The sequence below is a fragment of the Eufriesea mexicana genome, unplaced genomic scaffold, assembly GCF_001483705.2.
Source record: "Eufriesea mexicana isolate 0111107269 unplaced genomic scaffold, ASM148370v2 scaffold10344, whole genome shotgun sequence".
NCBI classification, from domain to species: domain Eukaryota; kingdom Metazoa; phylum Arthropoda; class Insecta; order Hymenoptera; family Apidae; genus Eufriesea; species Eufriesea mexicana.
The window spans coordinates 205,566-217,665 of record NW_016918030.1 but is presented as its reverse complement, the minus strand read 5'-3'; the positions used below and the strand labels follow the sequence as shown (position 1 = coordinate 217,665).

At 29.1% G+C, this 12,100-nt stretch overlaps 3 protein-coding genes across 3 annotated transcripts; 2 read left to right on the top strand and 1 right to left on the bottom strand.

The window, feature by feature from the left end:
• The first annotated feature begins 64 nt into the window (after positions 1-64).
• On the top strand, positions 65-1,707 carry LOC108553410 (pyrimidodiazepine synthase). Its single transcript, XM_017908285.1, has 6 exons — positions 65-241; positions 623-780; positions 867-1,031; positions 1,182-1,314; positions 1,393-1,508; positions 1,585-1,707. The coding sequence occupies exons 1-6, from the start codon at positions 217-219 to the stop codon at positions 1,705-1,707; spliced, it is 720 nt and encodes a 239-aa protein (XP_017763774.1). The 5' UTR covers positions 65-216.
• A 665-nt stretch (positions 1,708-2,372) lies between these two features.
• On the bottom strand, positions 2,373-7,467 carry MED23 (mediator complex subunit 23). The gene is made up of 11 exons (XM_017908265.1): positions 7,423-7,467; positions 6,808-7,052; positions 6,610-6,742; positions 6,356-6,538; positions 5,998-6,282; positions 3,774-5,916; positions 3,464-3,703; positions 3,237-3,396; positions 2,888-3,175; positions 2,593-2,799; positions 2,373-2,511 (listed from the first exon to the last, which is right to left on the bottom strand). The coding sequence occupies exons 1-11, from the start codon at positions 7,465-7,467 to the stop codon at positions 2,373-2,375; spliced, it is 4,068 nt and encodes a 1,355-aa protein (XP_017763754.1).
• A 440-nt stretch (positions 7,468-7,907) lies between these two features.
• Positions 7,908-11,614, top strand: LOC108553412 (uncharacterized). The gene is made up of 4 exons (XM_017908287.1): positions 7,908-8,047; positions 8,554-8,684; positions 11,073-11,280; positions 11,387-11,614. The coding sequence occupies exons 1-4, from the start codon at positions 7,970-7,972 to the stop codon at positions 11,612-11,614; spliced, it is 645 nt and encodes a 214-aa protein (XP_017763776.1). The 5' UTR covers positions 7,908-7,969.
• The last annotated feature ends 486 nt before the right edge of the window (positions 11,615-12,100 follow it).

Below are 12,100 nucleotides of genomic sequence, written 5' to 3'. Positions count from 1 at the left end.
TTTCTATTTTAACCTTTTGAAATATTTCTATCATTCATTGTTCGCAAAAAGATATTGTCATATGTTATACGTTGTCAAAAACAATCACGTGTCTGTAATTAATTCTACTAGAATTAATTAATATATTAACATTTAAACACGATTAACCTTCCAACCTATTCAAGATATATTACCAATTTTATTCTTAGATATAAGTGTAAAGAAATAATAACCATTATGAGCAGCTTACATCTTGGACCTGGTAAGTGCATTATTTCATGCATTTTTAGAAACTTTATCTTACATTATATTTAATAAAAGATAAATAAAATTTTCAATAAAGTACATTATTATAGATTCCATTTTGAACACTTTCTTCGAAAATTCATAAATTTTCGTCGCAATGAAAAATTTTATTACATATGTTTCTAAAACAAATCAATATTAAGACCTTTTTTTTAAACAGTGACTTTTTACATTTCGTTTTATTTTACATTTTATTTAATAATGCACAGCTTTTATTATATTGCAAACGCTTGAGATCTTTTTATAGCTGGTTTTAATTTTTATAAAAATACACCAGAAATTTGAAATTATAGCTTAACTTTGTTTCCTAGATGATTACATTTAATATAATTTATAGATTCTCAAAAACCACCAGAAGTAAAAGGGCAAGTTCGTTTATATGGTATGAAATTTTGTCCTTTTACACATCGAATTCAATTAATACTTTCGTATAAAAATATTCCACATGATATCGTTAATATTAATATAAGGAATAAACCAAAATGGTATTTGGAGGTACATATATTTTTCATAATTTGTTATTTATTTAAAAACTGTAGTATTAATTTTCTGTCATTTATTATACATAACAATTTTTTTAGATTCATCCAGAAGGTAAAGTTCCAGCACTTGTTGATGCTGATGGTAAAGTAATTGTTGATTCAATAGTTATAGCCAATTATTTAAATGAAAAATATCCTGAACCACCTTTATATAATAAAGAAACAAAAGCTCGTGATTTAGAATTGTTAGATCATTATTCCAAGGTAATAAAGTTTACTGTATAAACACAAATGAATAAATATATATATATATATATATATATGCATTATTTTATATTTTGATAGATAATTATTTAGTATTTATAGAATGATGTTACCAAATTAATAGTAATTTAATTTTGCAATTATTTTTAGCTTTCCAGTATCTTCTCAAACTGTGTTCATGGTAATGATAACAGGCCAATCAATGAAATTATTGCTGAAATTTCATCTATTTTAGTAATATTTGAAGAAGAACTTAAAATTCGTGGGACAGTTTATTTTGGAGGTTTGTAAATTAATTTTAAATTACACATAATATAAAATAGGAAAGTACTTATTCCATGCTCCCATTGTTTTATTATAGGAGCACAACCTGGTATGTTAGATATATTGATGTGGCCATGGGTTGAACGACGAAAATCCCTATCTTTAATTTATGAAGAACCAATAAATTTTCATGATGGAAATTTCTCACATTTAGTAAGGTCAAACTCAAACATTTATAGTAAATAATTTTATTTATTAAAGTATCAATTGATTTTTCAATTTCTTTCAGATGAAATGGATGCAAGAAATGAAAGCACAATCATTTGTACAGAAAAATGAATGTTCGTATGAAAAGTTTGCTCAGTTAATTAAGAATTTAAAGACAGGAAATGTTGACTTTGATAAACTTTAAATTGTTTGATAGATATTATTATGATGTGAAATTACATTACTTTTGCTATAAATACTTTAGTCTTCATATATTATAAGCACTTACACACATATGTTGATACATAATAATTTAGGTTTTAAAGATAATTATATACAAGTTTAAAATATTATAGTTACTATTTAATGAAATTTATCATAATTAACCGTAAAATATATTGAGTAGTACATGCTTATAATTAGGAACAATTGCTATATAAATATGTATAAAACTCTGAACTTTGTAACTCATGCCTTCTACTATGACAATATACACTTACAAAAGTATTAGTACTGTCTTGTCAGATGTGCTGTGAAAAATATGTGATAAATATCGTAAATACACTGTTTAGACAAAGTAATTTGTCATTATTTTATGCTTATTTGTATTATTTCATTTTATAAAACAAAAATTAAGTTGTTTCTTTTTTAAAATGTTGCATATTTAGTTTTCATATGTAAAAAATACATTACAAAATATTTTATAATTCAAATAATAGTTTCAGCATATTTACAACACATTATCTCTGCAAAAAGATATGATAATGAGAGCATAAACAATGCTCTATTATTACAAATACAACGTATACAAAATTGAGATGCTCAATATTAACACGTATTCACTTCTGCATTACTAGTACTAGGAATGTCTCAAGAGGACTGAATTTCGTCTATATTTATATGAGCAATAAATCGTAATCTCATTTGTAATGCTGGCCTTAATCTTCGTATAACACATTCCACTTCATTCTTCATCATATCACCAACAAACATATACTTTATGTGATATCTAGTATACCTAACATTAAGGAAAATATAAGTGCTTTATTAATAGATTGTGCAAAACAATGAATAAATAATAGAAGGATACAGTAAATCACAAACTGGGTCCATGTATTTTAAATGAGTTTGAAGCCGATCAACTTGTTCAAGCATTTCATATAAGCAAACTGTTAGTTCTACAACACAATGTGGCCTTTCAGCATTAAATCTTGCTAAAGTAGGCCCAATTAAATGACACGCATATATTAACTGTTCTTCACTATTTACAACTGGCTGAAGTTTCTCTTTAATAAATCTAAATATAATTATATTTGATTAAATTATGATTAAATATTAATTGATTAGATATAACTGATTAAATATTATTTCCTAATTAGACTTACTGAGGCATAGTAGTTATTTGTCCAACACCAGCATGATGCCATACAGAATGCGCCAGTGCCAACATATAACTATATTTATTTTCCAATAAACTATTATGTGTGTTATTAAAATTAAACATTTGAAATGGAGTTAAATTACTATATTGCCAGTTAGCTAAACCTGGACTGCTAATAGTTTCTACTAATCGATCATGAAGTGCTGACCAATAACATTCCGGTAAAGCAGCCAATAACAAACCCACACAATTTATCCATAAATGAATTTCATCTGATGGTATCACTGTGTACCTAATAAACTCAAAATTAAAAAAAAAATTTTGGACATAAAATAATATTTTACGTATCTTACCCTTTTGCAACTACATCTAACAATGCGTTGGCGACTATGTTGGGAGCAACAGGGACAGCCATAAGTTCCACACATGTAACATATAATGCATGTGCAGCAGGATTAGGAAATTCATTAAATCTCCAATCAGTAGCAGGAAAATGAGCTGTGCCTGACATTGCTAGAAATTATAATTTTACAATGAGAAATTATAATTTGAAAAATATTAGTTATTGAAAATTACTTACTTTCTACAATTCTCCGTACCAAACGAATATAATAATCCAATTCAGGCATCCATGTAACAACGTCGTCAGTAGATCTAGTCATATACATTTGATATGCTTCTGAAAGTGCCCATCCCGGTGCTCTAATTTCTCTTAAAGAACCTAAAACAGCTGCCACTAGTCGCCGTTTCAAAGGCGGTCTATCTCTTAATTTACGTTCATAATAATGTAATGTGTTATAAAGATATGTGACGGGTCGATCTAAAAGAAATAGAATACAGTAGACTAATTTAAATATAAAAGTTACTACAAATAAAACATATGTACATACCATGAAATTTGTATAAACATCCCAAATGTTCTAGTAGTGTTTCTAAACTTTTTGATACAGCTGGAATTTCCAAATATCTATGTACAACAATATCGAAAACCGGTAAAAATCGTAAGCATACATTTCCAAAATAAACAGGTAAACTCTGATATTGACTAGGTCCTCCACTAGTTTGCTCCATAATACCTTCTGGAGCAAACTTCTCTGGAAACTTTCTATGGAATGCAAGATGTTTCTCATGCCAGTTTGATTGCTTCCAATGTTCTGGAGAATTTTCTTTCACAAACTCTTGAGTTCTATTTCTAAACTCAATGGCTTTTAATAATAATAATTGAATTATAAAGAAGCATACTTGCGCGTCACTACCTTCATGAGTTCTTAGTACCAGACAAAGAATCAATCTATCAATAGTTACAATATTATACTTCCAGATCATATCATTCACTGTATCTACACATTTATTCACATGTTGTCCACCTACACTATTAGCAAATTCAAACACGAGATAATCACAAAATTTTCGAAGATGAGCCGATAAAGCTCGAGCTCCAATCCTTTCTAAGATTTTATACGCAATCGGACTAATTCGATCAGTTTCAAAAATTATTTTCCACAAAAGACATAAAAACAGAGGTGGTGTACCAGGTACAGAAAAATGTGCTATTATGTCGTTTTCGTTGCTCATAGAAGCCCAATTTCGATATTCTTCTTCTACTGCTTTCTTAATTTGTTGTTTATTCTCTTTTGGTACACTGTTTTGTTGAAAAAATTCGCTCAACACTGGAGGAAAACATTGAAGAGTATGATTAGCCCACGAGTGCGGTGTATTTTGCATAATTGTGTTTAATAACTCTTTGCACCATGTACCACTATGACTGTCTGATCCTGTTCCTGTAACGTGCATAGAGCGTGCTAGCGTTAATACTAAAGCTCTATTTAATTCTTCGGATTCTGCAGATACAAGAGTTTTAGGTTCTGACAAAAATCGAGATAACTGTGGTTGCACTTCAGCAGATCCTAGTCCAGTGATTAAACGAAGGGCAGTACTTTCTACACATAAGTGCAGTTGTGTTTGATTGGTTTGTGGTACAGCTGCAAGACTATGTAAATGGGACAAAAGTTGTACCCTATAATGTGGTTGTATATGGTGCATCCTATAACTAAACATTTCCAAAAGAGTATATAATGTTCCCCATGCATGAGACTTGAAAACTGTTGGAAGTAACTGACTGATAAAACCTTTGATACCAAGACTTTCAATTTCAGTATATACCAGTAACCTACTATAAGTTTCAACCAGTGCTGGAGCTAATGCCGTATTGCTTTTAGATTGTGCCGATTTGATAACGTGGGTAACTATACTATGTATTAAACTCATTTTTGAGTGTACCGTTAACGAATCCAAAATTGACATTGATAATGGTGTAGTTGGTCCACTTGCGAGAGCTGCGTTATTTTGTAATGTCTGCATCGGTTGCTGTTGCTGACCTTTTTGAGGACCAAGTATAGTATCCACTAAAGCAGCCATAGGTCTACCAAAATATTCTTGATTTGTAGAATATGCATTACATAACAAAGCAATACGGTAATCTGAACCCATACAAAGCGAAGTATTAGGCATAACTAAATGTTGTAAAAATTCGTGATGAAGTTTTAAAGTGTGTGGTATTGGTCTGTGAATATTTGAATGTTCAGACTGAGCTTTCTTTAACAGATGTATCCATATACATGTAATAGCCATTTGATGAGTACATAACGCTTGAGTATAATCTGGAACTGGTAAAGGTTCCTTTTCTGGATAAAGGAGGTCGTATAATTTTAATACTGGCAGAAAATTCGATAATGGATTTCTCTGAATACTTCCAGAAATGAATTGCAATAAGACCCACATTAAGTGATCTCTTCCCTTTCTTAAATCTCTTCCTGCTAATTTATCATGTATTGCCATTACAATACTCGGAAAACAAGCGTACGAAAAAAGTACGAAATATATAAGCTGTGATGAAAGATGCAACCACACATAATGATTTGCGACAGTTCCATCAGTTCCTTCTGCTGGTAATGTTTCATTTTCTGCACGTTCCATTGCAAGTATTACAAGTTCTACTAATTGCTCTTCCAAAGCTATACATCGTTGCTTTTGCTATAATAGAAAAAATATACATTATTAATATCTATATTACTACTACTATTTTTTTGCAATATATACATAATATAAATATACCTGTTTTTGTAAACCAAGCATTGAACACACCATGTCCCTACTATAAGGCTGTTCTAATACATATCTAAGTAATCCAGTTTGGGGCTTAAGTAAATCCTCATCATAAGGCAAATTTCCTTTTAATGAAAATTTTAACGTTGTTGTATCAAGCACCCAAGGATTAATCAAATCTGCATATCCAGTATGTTCCACTACTGGCAACATTTTTGAGTGACCAACTATAGATACCATTTGTGCTGTATTACGAAAACTTTCAACAAAATTTGAAAGTAATTTTGCTAGTTTCTAAAGAATTCAATTAAATAAGATACCATTAAATTAATGAAATGTAACAAGTTCCATCTTGGAAATAACATACCCAATGTGGCCAATTTTTACCGTCAGGATAAGCCTTTTGAATTTCAGTCACAATAAAATAACCTGGCAATAAACAAGCATTTCTATCAAAAATATATTCAATTACGCTTTCTAAAGCTTTCAATTGCGGTTGAATAGATGCATCTAATCTTGATGGAATTGTTTGTGCTTTTTCTTTACATCCCTGTAAAATTATAATTAACATTTATTTATCTACTCTTGTACGAGTTTAAAGTTAGTTTTGCTGATACTTACTTTCATTATTTCTCTTACACCTTTATAATCAACTCCTCCAATAATATGACGAATAAGAACAAAACATTCAACCCAAAAATCTTCTAATTGATATTGGAGTTTATCACAGTTTAATATACATTCACACACAAGTCTGAAATTATTCATGTTTTATAAATAAAATTTAATGTATCATACTTTATTTTAAAATTAATGTACCTTGCCGGTAAAACATTAGATGTAACTAAATTTTCAAGTAGTGATAATAATAATTGTAATCTCCTATGATTAGTCATTGCTGCTGCCATAGATAAAAATTGTCTTACTGCACTTTCTTGCTGTTCTTTGGATAAATTTGACATAGCAGATGACAATTCTGTTTGCCATGCTGCTATTTTTTTACTTTCACTATTTGGATGATGTACCAAAACACAACTGAAAGCTTCTTCTATAGCCTCTACTTTCTGTAATAGTTTCATGAAATGATATGAATAAAATAATGCTATTATTAAAATAAAAATATAATTCCAGATGATAATAGTATTGAAGAAATTAATAATAAAACTGTTATTTTCATAATCCCAGTTCTATCATATTCATAATAAAGAAATATTATTTTTAACAAAGGACTATTGAGAAACGAGTATTTAAATATTTATATTAAACAAATTTTTCTTTAATTTAATAAAATTATACATGTCCTAAAAATTTATGATCTTAACCTTAATGTTTACTACCACATTGTAAAATAACGTTTATAAGTAATGAAACAAGCAAATTAAGTAATAATACAAAATATAAGTATCGAATAATATTCATATAATCTATACTTACTAAAATATCATTTACAATATTCGTGATTTGTATTTCACTGGTCATTTTTTTGGTTAAACGCTTTCCTGTTCGAGTAAAACAAGAGTCATAAATTAATGTATAACAATTAAAGTTTTATTCAGCTTTTTCATAATTTTTTTCAATATTCACAATTGATATATAACAAAATCGATTCGTAAACACAATTCATATTCTGTTTACGTTTGCATAATCAACATTTGCATTTGAATGAAAAAATATGATCATTAGTATGCAATACGTAAGATGTCGCTGTAATAGAAGTTATGTCAAATATAAATCGAAAGATGACGCTGTTAGTAATTTACAGCGAACATTTCGTTCAAATCTTTCATAAGACAGTGTTTATGAAAAACTTGCTCAAAGAATATAAGCAATAGCTAAAAACCGTTTTATAAATTCCGAATGTTAATGTTACGAATATTTACTTTATTTGGAACAAACTTAATTATTAACGAAAAGAAAAAAATCGTATTTCTTACTGCGGTAATTATATAACCTACATAAAATTGGAAGATTGGAGAAAAATATGTTCACAGTAAAGAATAATGTGAAATCAACGTTACTTTGTGGGCCTGCAGAGTTAAGTAAATCTTTTATGTTCGAGGTAAATAAATCAAAATCTACAAACATCATAATTTTTTCTACGCATTATTACTTAAGTCGTAGTTTAGTAATTTAAAATAAATCATTTCTAACATAAAGTATTTGTAAATATAAATTAATATTGCACAAAGTATTTGTAAAGAATCTTGAGCAATCAACAATAATTAACACCTTTTTCTATATAAATCGTCAGTTGTAAAATTAAAATTCAAATTGATTAGAAAAGTAAGTAGAACATGTTTTAATACAACAGATATTTAAAAATGTAAACAAATATTATATAAATATTCATAAATTATAATACATTTCAAATATCTGTGTCGATATTTTATCAATATATATAATAAATGAACATATTAAAATATAGAAACGCGGTAACATCAACTCGTTCTGTTTCCAAATCTTTTACGTATTATAAATATTTCATTAAATGTGGTACCGTGCTTGTGTGGATATGTTTTGTTAGAAATGGTACCGACATTTTCGGAATTGGATTTTCCTTCGTAGGCAGCAATTTACTGGGCCGAAGAAGGACGCCGTGTCGTTTACATTACACCAGCACCGTTGGAGAGACTGCCGGCAGCCTGTCACGATAGAAGTAATCCAGCACCCGCGGCTTTCAAGCTGATGAGATTTATGTAAGCGGAACACTTTTCTTGCGGCGCTTCTGCACGTGCATCGGCCTTCGAGATTTGTTTCTGAAAAGAGCGCCAGATTTATATCCATTTAACTAAACTAAATCGCTTATTTTGAAATCGCCCGTTTCACTCAAGATTCAAATCCCGAATATCGGTTAATATATTGCGTACTTTGTTTTAAGACGAAGAAGAGTTTGATATTCTTCTAATTTTGAAAAGAAAATCGGTAGTATTATTTTTTTTTTCTTTGAGATCTATCAATAATTTAAAGTCATTTACATATTTAATATTTTATAGGTATTAATTGATCAAATTATTGTGAAACGCCATAATGTTGCGCCATAGAATAATAATATGTAGAACGGTTTTGAATTCAAGAAGTTTGTTTAACGTACCGGAAGCGATCGATCAAGGAACATTAGTTACTTTACACGTCACACGCGACAGGTATTGACATTCTACGTGCATAAACATATGCGTTGTTTACAAGCGATCGTATTTTCAGAAGAGGTTGTGTTAAACGCACATAGATCACGCAAAGAATGTTACTTGACTGTAGTGAACTGCAATGAAGTACGCAGTATATTACAGCACAAAGAACTTTGATTCATCGTTGAATAAATCTTGAATAAATTTACTCAAGATTATCGTTACAATTTACAAATACAAAGTAACACGAAAATAACAAAACAAATTGAAATCTTCAGAAATAATTAAGAAAGAATGTGTTCACGTACGTACACATAAGTAATTGCTTTTACACTTTATTATTTAACGAATATTTAAAAAAGCTTTATGAACTAATAAATTCATATTACATATAAGCAGCCTATAATATAGAAAGTTACGTTTCAAAAATAATTACGCAGTATGAACAGATACTCCATTCTTTATCAGTCTTTTTTCCAATTATGTAATTGAAGTGATTCCCTTTTACAAATTAAGCAACTTATTTAAACATAATAAATTAAAATATATATTAAAAAATAATGTAATAAGAAATTTTTAAAAAGGAAATATCTTTCTTATTTTTTAATTATGTTTCAGTTAATCATATCAAATAATATACAAAATTACGGACAAAAAGTTATTGATGTTTCTATGTACAATATCATCCTCATTTTTTACAAATTAAGCTAATACTTTGTAGATAAAACGAGTCAGTTTGGAAAGGTTTATTCTTTTGGCTAGAATACTGGGTAAACAACGAAGTTCGAAATTTTTATACGCGATTCATCGTGGCACCAGAAGCAAAAGTAAAATAAACGATCAAATGCGGGTCGTCGCAAATCAGTTGCTTCCTTCTTCTACGGTTTATTTTTCAAAGCTGAGATTTCGTCTGTCCACGCTTGAAGATTCGTTGAACGTGGCTTCTGGATAAAGAAAATTCCTCTTTCTGAATGTGCCTGCCTACAAGGCTTTGGTTTTTTCCCATACTTTGTAATTTATTTTATACTGAAGACAATGAGATATTAATCAGTTGTAAAATGCATATGTATATTGACATGACAAGCCGACATTTTTAATTCATAGGTAATATAATAAGAAGATACATGTGTCATGTATAATGCTTAATTGCGAAATGACTAGTAATTTAAATTTTTTAAATTGAAAAAGATACGATTAGTCATGAATTCTTTTTTAATACATTTTTTATTTGTTTATATAGATTTACAAAGATTGTGTGATTATACGTTACATTTATTAGTACAATAATGCTTTCACTTTTCGAAACGAAGTTTATTGATTTTGAAACAGGTTTATATAGAGGCAATAAATGAAACACTATTTTACGTTTATTATCGCATCAATTTACTTAGGTATATTGCTCGTGGGATCTCTTTGTCGTTAGTTTATTTTATGGTTACCAATCATTTTCGATTCTCCAATAAATTTGGTAAATGTTTTATCAGACTTGCGTTTAGATGGTTTTGGTATCCAGTCGAATGCTTCAAATATTTTTTTTCGATAATTAATTATTATATTACAAGATACAAAGTATCATTTCTTCAGGGCACTGTAATATAATAATATAATAATATTATAATAATTTATAAAATGTAATTGACTTAAAATACGGAGTAAAATTCAGGGATTAATTTCCTTTACTTAAATTCATAGTAACAGTAAAATGTAATAGCACAGTTATATAATACCGTATAATATATAATATAACCATAAAATATAATTGATATAATTTCATAAAATAAATCGATAAATCTCCATTATCTAAATCCATACAGAGTAAACCTACATGCTTAACATTTTGCAGTGCTTGAACAAACTGCGAGTCACCATGTAATAAGGTTGCATTATATATGTTCAACGGTGAATTCGCTAGATTATGAAATCGAACGCAAAACGATCATGAGGAAATCAATACTTTAGGTACTTGAAGAACTACGAGGCACTCGCACAGCGGCTCGTTGAACTACACACCTTCGCCAGTTTACCTTCTGTACTCCTGATTGATGACTTCGACACCTACGTCACTGGTTACAAAGAAAGCGAGATGACGCAAGATATACACATCGCCAAAACATGTTCTCTGATTCTCGATACCATGAATTCGTGTGCGCGAATTCTGAAGTATAACGTAAGTAGCGACATGATTCGAATAAATGTATTCTTGGAAAAAAGCAAATATATTGGAAAAACAGGAGAATCGTTAAAAAAAAAAATTTTTTTTGTGTTCACTTCAGGTATATGTATGCGCCTGGTCCTCGTCTGGGATGAACAATATTTGCACATACACGATATATTTTGTGAATATTTGGAACGTAATAAATGAAAAGGAGAGTAATACGATATTGTTGCAAAAGTACTCACAAGAGACTCCTACCGAACAGTGTCCGTCCTATAGATACTGCAAACTTGAAGATGGAACGAGGGTATTGAAGCAAGTTCTATACGAATCTATGCAGGATTGATCCTATAAATTTGTCCTTTAATCACAGTGAATTATTTCAAAATGTATATTTCAAATGCAAATGAAGGTGATACAATAGAAGAAATAATATTACAATAGAACTTTGATTATGGTATGTTAAGAAACACGTGTACTTCTATATTACTTGATTTGTATTATGATTTGTTATGTTTCATATTTCATTTACATTTCTTTTTATACGAAGAGTTTGTGCAATGAGGGACTAATATAGTATTATTGATTTATAGGAATTGTTTAATTAATTCAAATAATCAATGTTTTATTGTAATATAATTTCAAATTTTATATATATATATATTATTTGTTATATATTTAATAGTATTATAGAATATAATGCTAGAAGGATACTTCGATAATATTATATCAGATCTATAAATTAAATGTTGCAACAAGGCAATAAAGTCGGTAGTTAAATTCCTTGGAACGTATATACCAATCTTCGTTCATGCGACACTCTAAAAATCTA

What these genes read in the sequence shown, in the direction of transcription:
- LOC108553410 (XM_017908285.1), top strand. Translation starts at nt 217, where the DNA reads ATGAGCAGCTTACATCTTGGACCTG. An exon ending in CAGCTTACATCTTGGACCTG is followed by an intron (nt 242 to 622) that starts GTAAGTGCATTA and finishes TATAATTTATAG; the next exon opens with ATTCTCAAAAACCACCAGAA. An exon ending in ATGGAAATTTCTCACATTTA is followed by an intron (nt 1,509 to 1,584) that starts GTAAGGTCAAAC and finishes AATTTCTTTCAG; the next exon opens with ATGAAATGGATGCAAGAAAT.
- MED23 (XM_017908265.1), bottom strand. Translation starts at nt 7,467, where the DNA reads ATGACCAGTGAAATACAAATCACGAATATTGTAAATGATATTTTA. An exon ending in TCTAATGTTTTACCGGCAAG is followed by an intron (nt 6,743 to 6,807) that starts GTACATTAATTT and finishes GAATAATTTCAG; the next exon opens with ACTTGTGTGTGAATGTATAT. An exon ending in GACCCAGTTTGTGATTTACT is followed by an intron (nt 2,512 to 2,592) that starts GTATCCTTCTAT and finishes TAGGTATACTAG; the next exon opens with ATATCACATAAAGTATATGT.
- LOC108553412 (XM_017908287.1), top strand. Translation starts at nt 7,970, where the DNA reads ATGTTCACAGTAAAGAATAATGTGAAATCAACGTTACTTTGTGGGCCT. An exon ending in GTAAATCTTTTATGTTCGAG is followed by an intron (nt 8,048 to 8,553) that starts GTAAATAAATCA and finishes TTTCCTTCGTAG; the next exon opens with GCAGCAATTTACTGGGCCGA. An exon ending in CGCGAATTCTGAAGTATAAC is followed by an intron (nt 11,281 to 11,386) that starts GTAAGTAGCGAC and finishes TGTTCACTTCAG; the next exon opens with GTATATGTATGCGCCTGGTC.